The 18,276-nt window shown below is 35.7% G+C and overlaps 1 protein-coding gene across 1 annotated transcript; it reads right to left on the reverse strand.

Moving 5' to 3' along the window:
* Positions 1 to 242: 242 nt before the first annotated feature.
* On the reverse strand, positions 243 to 17,355 carry LOC140336184 (vitellogenin-A2-like). The gene is made up of 35 exons (XM_072419196.1): positions 17,181 to 17,355; positions 16,712 to 16,732; positions 15,180 to 15,331; positions 14,084 to 14,335; positions 13,573 to 13,731; positions 13,214 to 13,350; positions 12,578 to 12,728; positions 12,264 to 12,421; positions 11,376 to 11,541; positions 10,913 to 11,038; positions 10,096 to 10,314; positions 9,784 to 10,007; positions 9,547 to 9,644; positions 9,117 to 9,241; positions 8,380 to 8,481; positions 7,958 to 8,077; positions 7,681 to 7,870; positions 7,467 to 7,560; positions 7,158 to 7,343; positions 6,825 to 6,972; positions 6,520 to 6,730; positions 6,263 to 6,432; positions 5,570 to 6,184; positions 5,097 to 5,147; positions 4,517 to 4,597; positions 4,213 to 4,425; positions 3,980 to 4,122; positions 3,499 to 3,637; positions 3,087 to 3,222; positions 2,812 to 2,998; positions 2,074 to 2,168; positions 1,889 to 1,986; positions 1,583 to 1,742; positions 983 to 1,138; positions 243 to 510 (listed from the first exon to the last, which is right to left on the reverse strand). Exons 1-35 carry the CDS (start codon positions 17,218 to 17,220, stop codon positions 401 to 403), a joined length of 5,433 nt encoding a protein of 1,810 aa, XP_072275297.1. The 5' UTR covers positions 17,221 to 17,355; the 3' UTR covers positions 243 to 400.
* Positions 17,356 to 18,276: the final 921 nt, after the last annotated feature.

Genomic DNA, 18,276 nt, shown 5'->3' on the forward strand with positions numbered 1-18,276 from the left:
GGAGGTGTGAATAGATAAATTTGTGTTATTTTGTGTTGTCACATATCTATTTCCGTGACTTCAAATGTGTTTTGAGCTTCAAGCCTTTTATATAAATGAACTTGTTAATCACTAGAATGAACAATTACAGTTTCAGTAACTTCATCTTTCACAGCATTTTTACTTTAGTACACCTGTTCGTTAACAGTAGATTATTCATGTAAATTTTCAATGGCAAAAAAACCCAAAAAACAATAGATCAATATTTTTGAATGCAAACTTTTATTGGTAATGAAATACATTACAAAGAATAGATTACTTCCTGGGATAACCCTGAAGTGAAAATCATGTCTCTGTGGGCTACACAGATTATACAGGGAATTAAAATATCTTCCAATAATAAAGTGATGATGTCATCAGATTAAGGTGAGCAGGTCGCACAGGAACAGGCAGTGTGAGCTTCTACTATTTCTGAGAAGTCTTCAGGTTTGTCCAGGTATGTCTGTCCTTCAGCCAGGTCCAGAGATGATTCTACAGAGAAAAAGACATTTTATAGATTAGGGCCAGGGTTCCTCCAAAGGTTGCTGGGAGTTCCTTGGGAAATTAGCAGTTTGTGACTCTTAGATCAATTTAACTAATACTAATGATCTGTTTGGCTATCTGTAAGGGTGATGTTCTTCTCAATAGCCAGCAATTTAGGAAGCATTCTTCATCCTGAGCACCATGCTATTGTATGGATATAGTAGTTATAGTAGGGGTTCCCCGAAGAACTGAAAGTTATTTCAAGGGGTTCCGTCATTGTAAAAGGTCACGAAACACTAGAATAGTGATTGACTGCATGGAGGGGAACAGACTATTCCTTAATTAGAAATTTTATACATAAAGCATTTAATGGCAACTCTTTGGTAAATAAAATTATATGAGTTGAATAGAGAAGCCCAGTATCTTAATATTAAACTGGCGTTGTTAAATTATATAGTGAACAAGTTGAAGGTACACCTACCAGAAGGCAAGCAGTGGAAACCAGTGGTCACTTGAGCAGTCTGGACTGGAGCACATCCTTTGGCACAGCGCAAGACAGGATGAACAGAGTAACACTTGGACCTTTCACCATAGATTTCTTTCTCAAGTTTCACAAGAGTCTGTTGAACATTGCAACCTTAGGAGAATGAAAGAAACAATGGAGAATTACGATTGTGGAAAATGTTTCTTAGCTTTTTCTTGAAACAGAAATAGTTCAAAAGCTAAATAAAATTAGTCAATAAAAAACTTGTCTCCTTCTTCATTAATTAGTTTTATTTTTAATCCTAACATAAGTTTGCAATTACCCAAATTATTACTATAACTTCTTTAAGCTGACCTTGAACCACCCCTGTACAGACTTTTGTATTGAGCATTTTATCAATATGATTAATATTATCATCATCAGAATGGTCACCAGGAAGGGTGAGTGTGCGGGGGACAATTTGGTGTAAGACCTTGTAATCTATAATTAGGCAACATTTCTGCAACTTTATGATCCACTCCTAACATCATGTTTAGTGTTGGAGTCCAGTTTGGTTGCTGACGATTTTCCACCATAATAAAGTAGATTTTTTAGTACCTTCAGCACAGGTCTGGGATGGAAGGATCCAAGAATGAATATGGCCAGCTTCGTCATCAGCAACAGATCCATCAGGTCTGCGGAACTCTTGAACTGTCTCTTCATCATTATGACCACATACACCGCATAACTGGCCGCTCATGGCAAGAGTTGGTCGTATCTGGCAAGACAGACATAGAAATAATAAAGAGGTGCAATGCTTTTGCATGAATCCATATTTTACCGCCCCTTTAGAAAGCTCTCATTGACATTTTGCTGTATAAGAACCATATTCAGTTTGAATGCATACAAAGCTATAAAATATACCTGAATATTTTCTCCATCATAGTAAAGACTCTCAATACCGTAGTCTGGTGCTATCAGGGACACACCTGTCTCAGTCCTGGTAATTTCCATTGTGGGTTCTGAACAACAGGAAAATAATATTTTAGCTTAATATTTTATTACAGTCCACCTTGCATAGATGTGTTATTTTAGGAAAGACCACGTACCACCAAAGGATTTGTATGGGAGTTGCTCCATAGAAATGATGTTGTTATTGATAGTAATTTCTGTAGAACCTGACACCCAGGCCATGTTAATATCACTGTATAAAAAAAGAAAATGTGCTTTAGGCATGGTTTCCGTTATGTTGTCAGTGGAATGGTATATTATTATATATTATGATATATTTCTGGTAACAGCATAAGCCTCATGTTTGCTATTAGGTTCTACCCTCTTCCATCCTATTCTATACGACTAACACGGCTGCTGGTTCCCAATTCTCATCCGCAATCCCACTAATGATTCAGAACCAATCAAAGAGATTTGTGACCATGTAAACTCCATGTCAGCTATGACCTAGTGAACACCTGAAGATATACAGAATGGCTTCTACTTAAAAAAGTAAAAGACTTTAGCTTGAAGATGTACACTAATACATCATGGATGTGTTAATCAGATACAGTTGCACTGGTAAAAATAATAATAATAACTATAAAAATATTTATATAGGCAAATTAGTTATAGGTAGTCAGAATTATTGTTAACTGATGCATATAAATGCTACTAAATGTGTTTTTCTCTTTCTTACTGCCGTTGTACTTGGTAATAGAAACATACATATTTAAAAAGGATGTGAATTGATGCCACTAGGATGTGTTGATCCTCTTTGAAACATGCCAAGAAATAGATTTAATAATAATGGTGTACATTATAGTTAGAGTTGGACACGTTGATTAAGCACTTACTAGTGGCCAAGTTTGATGTTAATGTCCTTTCTGTTAGCCTGCCCCCTGTTTCTCTTCGCCATCACCATAAACTTGAGCTCATCGCTGCAATCTTGGGCAAGGATGTGGTAGCAACTCTCGGGTAGGGTCTGATCTAGATTAACTCCATTAAAGGTTGTGATCTGGTTTTCAGACACTTTGCATTCTCCTGTCAACAAGTGAATTGGATTAGCATATAAAATAGTGTCATGGTAGTCACTGTTTCTATTCTGTACAATCTGTAATTATAATCCAACCTTGAATAGATTCCTTAAGGATCTGTGGAGCTTCAGCGAAAATGTTCCATGTTGGAGCCTGCAGAATCTGGTTCTGTGAAATGCGTCGGGAAGGAATTGGCAGTGGGATTCTGAGAGCAGGGTAAGACATGGTCATCTAAAACAAGACAATAATGACAAAGAGATTAGTTGCTTTATAGCAAAATTGTGTCACAAATAGGAAAGTTGAAATTAATTTCTAAAATATTTGAGGGATGACCTATGGAGGAAGACCCTAATACATGGCTCCTCCAAACTTGCATGAATGTCTTTGATCATAGGGACATTCGGACACTATGGCTTCAAAGATGTGTGTATCTCAGGTTCCTGGTCACTGCTGGGACCATTGCAATTCCTACATCCTAAAAAAAAATACAGAAATATTTTCCTTTACCCTTGGAAGCTTGACAAGAACATCAACAGTGCGTGGAGAGCTAAGGGCCAGAATGGCTGTTGCTTGATGCTGAGCGTTCTTCTTGTATCTCTCGGAGAATCCTAACAAGTAAGCAGCACCTGGGACATACTGGGCCAAACTGAAAGACAGAGAAAACATTTTACACCAAGATAAGATTTTGAGAATGCATTAAAGTATATGGTGCTTTGTTGGAGCTTTCAAAAAAGGGGCAACTAGAAAAGCGTAAATGGAAAGCGATGATGAATGATTACAAACCTCAAAATCTTGTAAAGTATGTTAACAGAACTGAAACAATTTGTCCTTCTTTGTCACTATTTCTGATTTATACTTCAAGGACTTACTTTGCGTTTAAGCTTTTTTGAGAAGTTCCCATATCTGTTTTTTTATATTTAATTATTGGATGAATATTATTACCTTTGACATTATAAAAAAACATTGTTACTATATAGAGTAAACTTACTATTTAACAGAAGACTTCAACTTGGAGGGAACTTTAGGCCAGTTGATATTCAGCTTAACCGCTGGCTGATTTCCCAAATGACCAGTTTGAGTCTTGGCAATGATCTTGTAATCTTGACAGTTCTGTCCCCATTTCAGGCTGGCCTGTATAATTCAAAATAACAAGTTTTTTTGATGTAAGCATGGAAAACCTAAAATTATATGTTAAGGCAAAAAAAAAACTGTTTGTCCTACCTTAGCTTCATGGGAGTTCACCACTTCAGCATTAAGGCAAGTTCTCCACCTGCTTTCCTTGGTGAAGTTCACAATGTAGGCTTGTAGGCGAGGTTTGGCAGCATAATAATCTGCGTAGACGATCATCTGGTATCCTTGGCGTGAGTTATCATTTCTGATAGCCCTTAAAGTCACAACCAGTGCTGGAGGATTGCTGTCTCCCATAAATTTGGCCTAAGTAAAGTTATAACAAGACACAATGTAAGGAGAAACATGCTACCAGAAGATGAGTTTAGCATGAAACATCTTTTGACACCAAGCCTACCTTGTGTTGAGCACTGCTGCTACTAGAAGATGAAGAGCTTGAAGATGAAGATGAAGAAGATGCCTGTTGTTTGCTGGCAGTCTAAAAACAAAAAAGTTTCAGTATCCAATTCATGTTTTTAATATCACATAGGTCCAATTTTATATTTTTGTTATAGCTGTGCCATTAGCCTGCAAAAAAATTCAGTGGTAACTGTTTGTCATATTTCAATCACAAATGCCAAATTACTGAGGTTATGTCTTCAATTAAGATATTGGGCATATAAAAGCTGACATTTTGGGAAACTAAAATTACAATAATGCAAAGGAAATTATGGTGATAATATCCCAAGCTTTACATTTGATCAGTGAGCTAAAAAGTTTATATTTGTTGATTTTCGTTTGTAAATAATTAGATTTGGATTTTTTGTGCAATGGTATAATCCTGTTTCAATTTATTCCTCCCAAATTATCATCCCCTTAATGCACTATGTCAGAATATATAGTGTTATTTTTATTCTCATGTTGTGCCTTATAAGTTTTGCTCCCTCAAAAGATGTTTGTTGTTAAAAACAAAGCACCTTCACCAAGGTGATACTTACTCTTTGACCTCTGACTGGCCTGAAGCGAAGGTTGTAAAACTGTCTAGGCCTCTGTAAAAAGAACATAAATAATTATGTACATTAACTAACAAAATTACACAATAAATTGTTACTACAATGGTATTTGCAGTTAGTCATTCTACCATAGGTAAATCATTATTTTAGCCGGGGCTAAAATTAACTAAAAATCATAGCAAAATTTTGATGCAGCCCTAGTCGTTCTTGGTGTTCCATATATTTGTTTATTGGATGATTATTATTACCTTTATGCGTTTGAAAAAAAAACATTGGCATTATTAAGTCGATTGTAGTTTTTCTCCAATTTACAAAAGGAGGCTGCCTATAATGTACCCCACCCCCATAGACAACTTTTTTCTCTTGAGTCATAGTCATAGTGCTGTATATCTGGTTGTCAGTTTATTATTAGGTATTAAATATACTACACAGATATATTATATTGCTGTTGTGGTTACCTTTTCTTGTTGGCTGCTACTGCTGCTACTGCTACTGCTGCCCATGCTGTTGCTACTGCTGCTGCTGCTGCTACTGCTTTTTTGCTTGTTAGATTGATGATGATGTTTCTGTTGGTCCTTTTGTTGTCTGTTCTTGCTGTTTCTTCTGGAGCTGCTGCTGCTGCTTTTGCTGCTACTACTGCTACTGCTGCTGCTGCTGCTACTGCTGCCACTACTACTGTTGCTGCTGCTGCTACTACTACTGCTGCTGCTTGACCTGTGTCTTCTATGCCCTCTTCTGCTTGAGCTGCTGCTAGAGCTGCTGCTACTGGAGCTGCTGCTGCTACTGCTGGAGCTGCTGCTACTGCCTGAGCTGCTGCTGCTTGAACTAGCTCTCTTATTGGGATCCCTTTGCTGCTGATCCTTTGCCTGTTTGTTTCTGTGGGTTTGCCTGCTGCTACTGCTGCTGCTGCTTGGATTTTGTTTGCTTTGTTGGGAGGATGAGGAAGAAGAGGATGAAGAACTTGAAGATGATTGTTTGCGAGCAAGTTCTGTCTCTCCTTCTGCCTGGACATACTTGTTATGGTGTTTTGATTTGTTTTGATTATTCCTTCTGTGTAGGGTTACATTGGTAGCCTGCAGTTGAAAAACAAATCATTTGTAAGCAAGAAAACAAAAATCAGACTCCAACGTCTTCTAAAAAATATCACTTACAGTAACATCATCTAATCCAAGGATGACCTTCAGCCTCTTTTGTACCTCAGGTTGTTCAAGCTGCTCACCCTCATGCTCCTCTACATTAATCATAGCCACTACTTTAGAAGCACTTTTGGGTCCAGTAGTAACCTCAAGCTGGATTTTCTCAATGGTCTGACCAGTGTGTGCTGCGGACACAACGACACCAGTCACAAAACTGTACAGATAATTATCCATACAATGGATATGTTACAGAGCCTACGTGGGAACTTTACCTGGTTTCATTGTGAACATGGTTTCATGACTGCCAACTACTTGATAGAACAATGAATGTTTGCGGCCTGCTGCGCTCCTGGACTGGTGTTTCAAGCAAAGCTGAATTGGCAGATTGGGAATGTGGATGCACAATTTTCTTGGTGAAGGGTTTTTTTGTGTTACTCTGGTAAGACCCATATATTTCTTGTTTCCAGCCTCCGCTGAAGTTTCCTAGAAATATAAAAGAATAAGGTGTTAAAATTAATAAATTATTATTACAAATGAAAGATACAACAAAGGGTACATAAAGAGTCTTGTTGGTTACCATCATGCTAGCTCCTTCTGCTGATGTCCTTCCTGTTGATTCAAAGTGCTTCCTCAGGATGTCCTGGCTGACTGATACAGGCACAAGGTGTATCTTCCTAACTGCATCCAAGTCTTCAACATTTCTTGAGACAGCAAATGTTTGGGCACTGGAAAAAAAAATTGAAACATGGTCAACCAACATTTACAGACACCATGACAGATTTATTATAGCCCATACCATCCCCTTGCTTACTCTTTTTGCTATGAGCTCAGCAATGCCCCCAGGGTCATAGTGTTGTATTAATTAATAAAGATCAGAAAAAAAAGACAAAATACACAGTTAAAAAAATACCTTAGCTGAATAAGATCATCCTCTTGCTGGCATGGCTGTGTTTCAATCCTAACATTATTTTCCTTTAGGTTTGCTATGGCATTAAATTTTGTTGGGATGTTCACAAGGCCTTTTCCATGGAACTCCAACCCATGCTGGAACAATGGCGTGTTTATACCCATGGTACCTACCACATGAATTAATGCACTGTGGGAAAAAAAGGGACATGATGTGTTATGGGAACATTCTGACACAAAGTTCCTATTTTCTCACAAAAAACTTTTTTGGTTAATAAACAATGTGCAATGTTAATAGTAAATTTGTTTTCACCTTGGATTGAGGTCTGCATTGATTTGCACCTGAGTGTCTAGCAGCTGAGCGATGCTAAAATCTGGTGAATAGGATGGGGTCATCTTAACACCAACTGCACAAAATGAAATAATTTAATAAAAATAACAATGGTTGAACAAACATGCAAAAATACAAAACTGACCCTTTATCATACAAAAGGTACATATTAATTGATATATGTAGGTGTACATACTGTTGACTGGGGCATTTCCCACAGCGGTGGTATACCAGCTGATCTCCATTGGCCAACCAGCAGTGGTTGGTGTGATGTGGCGGGCCTCAACAGCCACAACTGCGCGTGCATACTGGCCGACCAAGCCATTTACAAGCTTGTTGACAATGTTCTTGATGGTAGCATGCCTTTCTGTTGGCTCATTCAATGCCTAAATGGAATGGAACAAAAATATTGTATGTGAAAAGAGACAAAATATATGTAGCTTCTATATTCCTGAACCTACAGTGGTTCTTACCTGGGTTATAGCCTGAATGGTCGCTTTGTTGATATTACTGAAGGAAACTTCTTGGCCAAAGACTTTGATGTACACAGATAACAGGGGGGTCTGTAAAGGCTGAGCTCTGAATCCCTTTAACTGTTAAAAAAAAGTTCAAATTGAGTTTATACTTCTCTTATGTCCAAAATTATAAAGATATTATTGAAAGCCAGTTTTTATTTGAATGCTGAAAAGAAAAAATGGAAGCTTGTGCATAAGGCATCTGGAAAACCAGGTTAAATTTTCTACTTTTAGGATTTTGAAGGTTTTTACATTTTAAGCTACTTCTTTTACTAGACTGTAAGCTCCCCCACAGAAACTGCTGTAAATGGTTTAATGAACTCTGTATTGCACTGTGAAACAGGTTGAGGAGATAAAAGAATAAAGTAAATTGATCTCACCAATTTTACAATCTGGCTGATCTTCTTACGCATTGGCAGTTCACCAAACTGAATATCTTGCCGCCTCAGGATCTGGGTAAGCCCTTCTGCTCTTAAACCAACCTGTGCAAAGAATAAAAAAAGAGAGTTAAAATAAACACAAATCTAGTTATTCTCAGGTGAATGTAAATAAAACATATTCTTTATTACTGGATTAGAGTATTATCACTAGATTGTTGATAGCTGTGGATAATTAAATATGAACTTCAGGCATATGTGCAAAATAATAAATAAATGCATGAATCTTTTATAAACCCTTAAATAACAGAGGGAACCACCAATCTGGTATACTGACCGGAAACATGCTAACTAAAGGAGAAAACAGATTTATGAAGTCATTGGTGTTAGTTGAAGCTTCCTTCACTTTGCAAACCCAAATTGGCAAAAACAAAACATAAATTTGTTTTTTCCATGTTTGGGTAATTAAAGTGAACATTCTCATCTTTTAGTATATCAGTCCCCTATTATCTATATAAATTTGGTTTCAATCCCACAACTACCCTTCTTTATCTTGGATATAAATCCATGTGTATTATTATTAATTATTATTAAACAGGATTTATATATTATATACAGTTGCTCAGGAATACTCGTTTCCTGGTCCATCTTGGATTTTGAGGCAACAGTAAAACGATGTAATGTTTGTATGTAGGTAAAACAACATATATAAAAAAAAAAGAAAAAACATTTTACTATACCTCAACTACGTCAACTTCTGCACCACCAATGTAGCCCCTCAGTTTTCCAAGCAGGAATACAGGAAACATAGTGTTTGGACTGTTCATGGAGAAGATCTTTACAGCAGCTCCAGACATGGCGGAATCTATAATGGAAAGGACCAGTTTAGGACTCTAAGCAATTATTATGTAATAGGCAGTTAGTATATAGTCTCTGGTTTATTAAAGCTCTCCAAGGCTGGAGAGGATACACTTTCAATAGTGAAGCTGGGTAATCCAGCAAACCTGAAATGGATCTGGCTCAGGATTCAAAACATTTAATAACAAATTACTTTGAAGTAATCTATTGCACATTGGCTAGGGTCACCCAGCTTCACTATTAAAAGTATATCTATTCCAGCCTTGGAGCGCTTTAACAAATAAGGCCCATACTGTTTACCGTTATACCTACATTTGAATGTGTCCATACGAATGACATGGCTGAAGCGGTATCCCAGATTATCAATGTTTGGATTGAAGAGTTTAAGGACCACGTTGCAAGAAGCAGCCCTAGTAGAAAGATGTCTGATTAGTTATAAAGTGTCAACCCTAACAAACATCTTAATTAGAAATATAAATCTTAACACTAACAGACAATTTCGTTTTTGAGATTGAAAGCCCATAAACAGCCCTAATTTTTGATACTTACAGGGGTTCTAGTTGGGGAACACTGCTCTTAGCCAAGGCTTTCATTTGAGAGTATACAAAGCTTGCAAGCTGTAAGTTGGCTTTGCTTTCCCTGACAGCCACGTTGGCAATGTTGGTGACCATGGCAGAGCCAGGTTTGGTCTCAAATAAGGCCAAACTAGCCATCATCCTCACTTCTGTGTGAACGTTGCGATCCATGTATACTTGCATGAGAATTTCTTGTACCTAAAATAAAAAGATGTATTTATTTCTAGAAAAAGTAGCAAGGCTACTACCTCAAAATATATTTAGAGATACTCTAGGTTGCTTTTACCTTACGTGGATCCTTTCTGGCGATGTTCCTCATTGCCATGACTGCATCAACCTTGACTCTATTTGGAAGCTGAGCAGCATTGGTGGAAAATCCTGGCAAAAATTTCTGGACACGTTTAATGCTTTGAGGTTGACCAGCATTACCAAGGGCTTTCAAAGCCAAAGACATTTCCTCGTCATGGACCTTGCTTAGAGCTTCAGCAGCCAAGTCATGAAGGGGCTAAAGAAGCAAATATAGTTTGGTAATAATAGAAGGAATACTTTAACACAGCTTTGGTATATTGGTTACCTAGTGCTTGAATCCCTAAGACTTTTCTGGTTTGTCCTTGCAGCCTGAACTACAAGGTAAGCTTATGAAAAAAAAAACATAGTTTTGAATAGCTTTGTTTTAGATATTAATTACACTGCATGTTTTTTTGTATAATTAAAGACATTACTGCTTTTCCACACAGAATAGGATTTTCTGACCATATTTGGTAACAATTAATTGTGACCACTATCCAGACAATACTCTACTTTATACTATTAACATTACTGTATAAGAAATTGCTTTGTGAATTTGCCCGAAATGTGGCCCTGTTCAGCCATGTTCACTATTAGCGATGACCAATAGATTCAAAATGTTTACAATTAATATACTAGGCAATTATAAAGACACTATGTCCACCCCCTGTGAGTTGAAGAAGCTTTTTATACGCCTGTCCAATCTTTGTATGCCATGAGTATGATTTAACTGAATGCAAATAATTTAGATAAAAATGGGATTTCATCCATAGAAAACAGAAACCATGTTACTTTACCAGTCAAGAATAACTCACCTCCAAAGCAGACTCAGGGCAGGTTGACAGATGAGCACAGTGTTTTTTGACTATTGAAGCACAGCCCAGGACTGTAAGTTTGTAAAGTGTTGGATTTTTCCTAATTTTGGGGTCTTTGAATAATTCCTAGAAAAAAAGGAAAGCAGCCAATGAGAAGCATGCAAACTGTAGCTAGTGACCTGTAGAAGGATTGTTGTAAAGCTTAATCATGCAGTGGCATCATTATTTGATTGTCATGCATAGTATAACATTTACATAACTAGTAACTAATTGTACATAATCTTTTTTTTATTGAATGGAAGACATGAAATCAGAGTTTCTAAGTGGCTTGTCAGCTAAAAACATGGGTGTGGCTACCAAGCTATACACAACTACAATACCAGCTAGACATCTGAAATATATTTAGATAGGGGAAGTTTGAGAATATAAAATAATAAATGGTAATCCTAGCAACAATACATACTTGGGAGATCTGCAAAACCCGTTGGCTGCCTCTGGCAATGTGCAATGCTGGGGGAATCAATAACATAGCTTCTACATCGGTAAGTTCCCCATTGTGAAAGATTTGTTGCATGAACTTTAAGCAGTCTGCATTTCCAGTCATGCGAAGACCCTGCAGGAACCAGTTTCTGCAGGAGATAAAACAATTGAATATAGTAGATCATAGGCAAAGTTATTTTATGAAGATTGAAGCGATATTACCAATTATAGATTAGGTTAGTCATTTAAACACACACAGCAGTGATGCTGGTAAGCTATTGCACCCAAAAGTTTAGCTCCAGGATAGCTCCAAATTCTAAGCATACTGCAGAAGGGAACAGTTGCTTGCTATGTGGGAACAGTGTGTTCACTACAGTGGTTTGACATGTCCCCGGCTGAGAGAAAAAGATCTTTGCTGATTACAGAGCTAATGGATTTAGAGGACCTAATTTATGAAAGCTCTCCAAAGCTGGAGAGGATACACACTTTCATCAGTGAAGCTGGGTGATCCAGGAAACCTGGAATTGATCTGGTACAGGATTGAAAACATTTGTTAACAAATAGCAAATTACTTTTAAGAAATCTATTCCAAGTTTGCGGAGTCACCCAGTTTAACTGATAAAAGTGTATCTTCTCCAGCCTTGGGGAGCTTTAATAAATCAAGCCCAAAATCTTAAACTCTTACAATGAACTTCTCTAATTTATAATAAATTCTCATTTTTTGTTCCAAGTGTTAAAAAGGGTTTTAGGGAAAGTAAGCAGCCCCTTTTCCAAAAAATGGGCAGGTTGGACAGAACCCAAGATCAAAAATAGAACTTGGACCTATCTTAAGATTTAAATATTAGGAGTGTTGGATAAGTAAATTGCTTACCTGTGTCTTGTTCTTTGTGCAATTTGCTTCCAAATTGTGTGGAGAATCTCGGGAGAAGCGTGGCGCATCAACTGTACCATTTGCATGAACTTCAATGTGACATCATGGTGGATCTGCCCCTGGTTGTTCTGTACTATGTGTTCAACAATTTCCTCAATCTGATAGGAGTACAGTGGAGAACTGGTCAGATTTATGACATGTTACGTACCAGGATATGAGCTACGACAATAATAATTCTGAAACATTTATTATTCTTTTAGTTTTATATACATAAAAACACAATGCAATGGGAATATCATGTTTATTCATTATACCTGAGCTTCAAGGTTCTTGGTCTTTAGAAGAACATAAGGGATTTGGTATATTTCATCAGCAAAATTGTAGTAGAGATTCCCACGATTCTCAAACTGAATTTGTGGGGGATTTGACTGGCTGCTTCTGGTTCCAGTCCAGGTCAGGACTTGTCTAAAAACAAAACACATTTAAATGAATTTTGGAGTCTAACCATAGATAGCCAGATAATGACTACTTCCAGTGCCAGTGTCTAATGAGTTATTAAGGGGTTTCAACTTTCGGCAATAAAGACAAAAATGCTGGCTATCCAATCTGCAAAGACTTTCTTTTTGAGTGGTATATCATAAAGGTTTCAGGGTACAAACTTCTGACTACCAGGAAATGGTTTTCCAAGGCCTGACTTGAATTACCAAGGAAATGTTGGAAAATGCTTAGAAATGCTCTTCAAACGATGATCAGGTCTAAGTTGGATGACCTCACAGTATGCTACAATACTTGCTGAGAGTGGAAATATCCTTCACATAGAGCCATATAGTTTGAAAATGAATTTCACTGGTAACTGATTGCAATTACTCTTAGTAGCTTGTTAACCTTGTAATTGCTAAACAGATGTGAAATTCAGAAATTCAGGAGGCTTGGTAATGGTAAATACTCACTTAGCTTCCATTACGGCACCACCATTACGTTCTTGTAATGGAGTGTAGTAGATGATTTGCTCTGAGACAACCTGTTGGATGATTCTATTTCTCATCTTGATGGTGGATGTTGCAGCATTACGTACATTCCTGTGCATCTAGATGATATAAAGAGAGTCAGTCATCATCAACAACAAGGAGCATAATTTATGAGAAAAGTAAAAAAAAGAGAGAAAACAAAAGCAAAGGAAAAGCTGTTGACTACAAAGACCAGTCAGCAACTTTTATTGTATAGGAACAAGTAATCCAAATTGTATGTTTTAGAAAGCAACTGCACATTTACTTCTTAGTTTTCATAAAAGTGCAGAAATAAACTGTACCCTTTGGCAAGGTTCGCAGTTATCCATGAAAGACATTCCAATATTCTTCATTACTCTGTCCTGGCAGTTGTTGAAGTCTGTGGATTTCACAATAACCAGCTCATCCCTCTTGTCCTCTTGGACCACATATCTAGTGTGGCAGACACCCCCAACGCTGGACTGTAATACAGATTGAACAGATAAGTTAACATTAAAGAAACATATAAGGATAAAGAATTTTTTTTATTACCTCTTAGATTTGTACCTCTAACTTTGAGGACCTAGTCCGTGCCTACAAGTATGTACCATTCAATAGTGATGGTTAAAGAGGAAACTGGATGAAACTCTACAAAAGCATAAACAGTCTAACTAGAAAGTCCTAGAAAATGTTTCTATTGTACACCTTATTTATACTATCAAATAATATATAAATAAAAAAGAAATATTTATACTACCATATACTCTTAGATATAATTATATTCCCTCAAAATTACTTTAAAGAAGAGGTAAAGGCTATGAAACAAACACCAACCTCTTGCAGGTCGTACACATTTTGGGACTTCTTGATGTTGACATTTATCATGTTTAGAATTCCTTTAAACAAGTTGAGGACAGTGTCTGTAACATCGTTAGGGGCAAAGATGTCTCCAATACGCCCATTGTGATACTCAAACTTGATGGGTTTGACAAACTGGTCCGACAGGGCTTGGGTCAGCTTAGAGGAGCGAGTGAATGGATCTTTGGGCCATGCACCTGTAACCTCCTTTACGTTAATAGACACAGCCTAAAGGACAAAAGTATCATAGCAGTTTAGGTAGTACTAAAAATTCAATAATTACTGTTAAAAAACAGCTCTACAACCAGCAAATTTAACTTATTATTTGAAGTTTTGTGGGGCTCAATAGCAAAAAAACAACGGCCTTCAAGATGCTATTAAAAAAGCAGATGTATGATTAATTACTGAAAATAGACAAATTATTAGATATAGTTCAGCTGTTTAAATTATATCACTGTACATTGCATACTGAATGGTAAATTTAGCGCAAGCATTGTCATGTGCTAGAAGTAACTGAGGAAAACACTAAACTCATTTTTAGGCATAACTGTGGGAGAATCTGCTTGAGTTAAAGACCCACACAGGTTCCAATTGATAAAAAGGCCACCTAAACCTAGTACTTGAGTGGCGTTTCTCAACATTTTTAACATGATATATCTTCCAGGTCTTCTGGGAACTCCTGCTATATCCCCAGCTCACGGTAAATTAGTGTGGTGGTCAGTGGGAAGAATGGCTCTTATATTGCTGGAAAATGGAAAAAATGTACCCTTACAGATAGCCAAAAAGATCATTGTTATTAGGTAAACTGACCTGGAAGTCCCAAATTGCTCATTGCTCAAGGAACTCCTAGAAACCTTTGAAGGAACCCTAGGGTTTAACGGAAGTCTGGTTGAGAAACACAGGACTAGAGTGAAAATATTTTGAGTAGGTGGAATAGAAATATATGTAATAATATAATCTAAATAAGTATCCCTCTCTTTAAGAAATGTGGATAAAACCTGCACCAACTTCATTAGTGTAATTGTGCTCATGCTCATCTTATCTCCTTTTTACTTCAGATTGTCCCTCTTACCTTAATTTGGTATGTCCTTTGGCCATGGGGCCTGATCTCAAGTTTTGCTTGCAAATTCACTCCAGTGCGGGCAAAGTCATTTTCTGGAAGTCCGATCATAGTATAGGTCTCATAGTCATACAGGGTTACTTTATTCTGGCTGAACGTAGGTTCTGCAAAATAAATTGATTGTGAGCTGAAGGCAGAATTCGTTGGGACACTTTACCTATAAATAGTTGATATTACCAATGTTTCTTTTGCTAGCATTGTCTAAGAAGGTTTTTATTTATACAGATTATGGTATAGTTTGTATTATTAATAATTAGTCACATTTAACTGGACTTGTTCTGATCTGTTAAAGATGTTTTATCACTAATTGAAGCAACTATCTTAGTTGTAATGAAGTTCTTATAACTGAGAAAGATACTTTACGATTGGTGAAATTAAAGAACAAGTCCAGTTTATTGAGACTATTAGTGTCTGTTAAGGCCACCAGTTTATCATGATGTGTAGATGTAGTATAGGATAAAATGTTGGAAAGGGTAACTTCCATTATTGTATATGGAAAATGTACAGATGGTCTTGCAGAACATGAATTTATTCTTTGGGCCTGATTAATTAAAGCTCGTCAAGACTGGAAAAGATAGACTATTATGGGCTGTATCTGAGTGATACAGCCAATATGGGATAGATCTAGACAGAATTAAAGAAATTAAATGTTAAAATTAAATTTTAAGAAGTTCATTTTGGTATTCTATATCAACCAGATTCACCCATGATAATCTTCCCCAATCTTTGACAGATTTATTCAGTCAGGCCCTATAAAGGCTTTTCTTGGTAATTCTGATATTTTTCTACAGTGAACAAGATAATATGTCTTACAATTGCATATATTGACTGTTATGGCATCACAGGCTTATAAAGAGTCAATTATGTAAAAGCAAATTGCATAAATAAAACATTCCTTCTGTGTATATATAATGAGACAAAAAAAATTGCATGCTATTTAAAAGGTATTATGTGAGTCTATCTGTTTTATTTTTGTACTGTGTATGTATTTTTTGATTACTGTTTTCTATTTTTGTACATTTTTGTACAAAATATTCATTGTATGTGTATTTTGCTAATTTAATTCACTTTAAATAATTTTAAAAAGGGTATTATGTTGCACTACATATGCTATAATTGCATTAAGTGGAAAGTGAAATATCTCAAATATTTTTCTGCCAATGCGCTTTTAAAATAATGAATTGGCTAGGTACTAAGTGAAATAAACAGTTATTTTTAGCTATAACTATAATAGTTACAGTTTTAATTTTTAATTTACTGAAATTACTGTAGGCTAATTGAGAAATAGAGCTATTACAAATTTCTAAATGTACTTTTTGGTGAATGAGGAAAAAAAAGTTAACATGCAATTAACAAAACCAGGTTTTTAATCAAACCAGTTATAACTGTTGAAAAATAAAATATATTAATATATATATATATATATATATATATATATATATATATATATATATATATATATATATATATAATATTGTTGTTACCTATATTGGCATTGTCAGCACCTGTTTAAAAGAAATGAAATAATAATGTTATTATTATCCCCGAGAAAAAGTATTTATTAAGCAGTATATTGTATGTAATATAAATTTAGCACATTTACCAATGTTGTTAAAATAAATAAGTACATTTTAAGTTATTTTGAATAGATTTTAGTAAATTTACTTATGCCAGAAGACTTGCACATATTAGTGTTATTATATTTACAAAAAATACAATGATTTATAAAATTAGACTATGTATCACATCACATTTAACAAAAGAAAAAAAGACTATAAATGAAATGCAATATATTTGTAAATAGGAATTATAATTAAAATTAAAATAATTTATTTAGAAATAGAAAACTATTTTTAATAGGTATTAGTTTTAAAATAACGTATAACTATTTGCTAGAAAATCATCTATATCTAAAAAATAATTAAAATGATATTTTATTGCAAAGCTACTTACTCGCTAGTGCGAGCACTATTGCAAGGATGATTCCCCTCATGATGATGGTGAATACTTGACTATGGACATCGCGGGGTTTTTATAGTGGAAGCTCTGCTAGACAAGCCTTCGACACGCCACTTTTGGCAAGCTGGTGTTTGCTTATTGGTTTTGCCTAGCCAACAGTTTCATAAATGATTACCTTGCAAACAAATAAAGTACGGTAAATTTAATATTAAAGATGTTATAGAAAAACAACTTTTTACATGTATAATTAGACATTTAGGTGATCTGTGTAATTGCTAAATATGGGTTATTTTATTTTATTATTATATTTTAATTTATACTACTCTTGAATTATTCTTTTTTAGCGATAACATACAGGTTAGGTAAACCGTGTCCTGGTCACTGTGACATTTGGGCATCAAGTCACATTAACTGTGTGTAATCGCCAGAACAAAGTATATGCACATGTATTTTTTATCAAAGGGACACTGCTGGAATATTTCTATTGCAAGTATCCTTTATAATGTATTAAAATTAGGAATATATTTAAATAATATTAATATGTAGAAATGAAAAAAGGCATAAGAATCCAATATATTTAAAATATACATTTCTAGAATATAAATGACTTTGAAAGTAATTGTTTAATTTTAAAGTTTTAAATAAATGCGCACTGATGGATATATATAAAGCCTGCCAATACTTGAATAGCTTGATAAAAATGCTAGTTGTCTAGTTGACATTATGGTCCAATATTATTCTTGATTGGTCTGCTGGAAGAATGTTTATCAAGATTTTTCACTTCAATGGCTCCAGGTTAATGGTTGAGAAAAATAATCCAAAGAAATGTTCGATATGAAGAGATCTGACATGTGTACAGCATTCACCTAACCTTGTTCATGGATCCATGAATGACCAACTGTGAAAAAATGCTGTACATGTCAATGAAGAGGAGCACAGTGGGGTGCCGCTCACTCGTTCTGTGTACAGTGCTCATCGTACATCAGTCACTCCTTTGTTGCTAAAAGTGATCACAAAAGATCAGGAAAAAACAGCAACAAAAATAAATGTGTTTATGCTGCCAGTCAGTGAACCACTAAAACAGCCAGAT

The sequence above is a fragment of the Pyxicephalus adspersus genome, chromosome 8 (assembly GCF_032062135.1).
Source record: "Pyxicephalus adspersus chromosome 8, UCB_Pads_2.0, whole genome shotgun sequence".
In the NCBI taxonomy this organism is placed as follows: domain Eukaryota; kingdom Metazoa; phylum Chordata; class Amphibia; order Anura; family Pyxicephalidae; genus Pyxicephalus; species Pyxicephalus adspersus.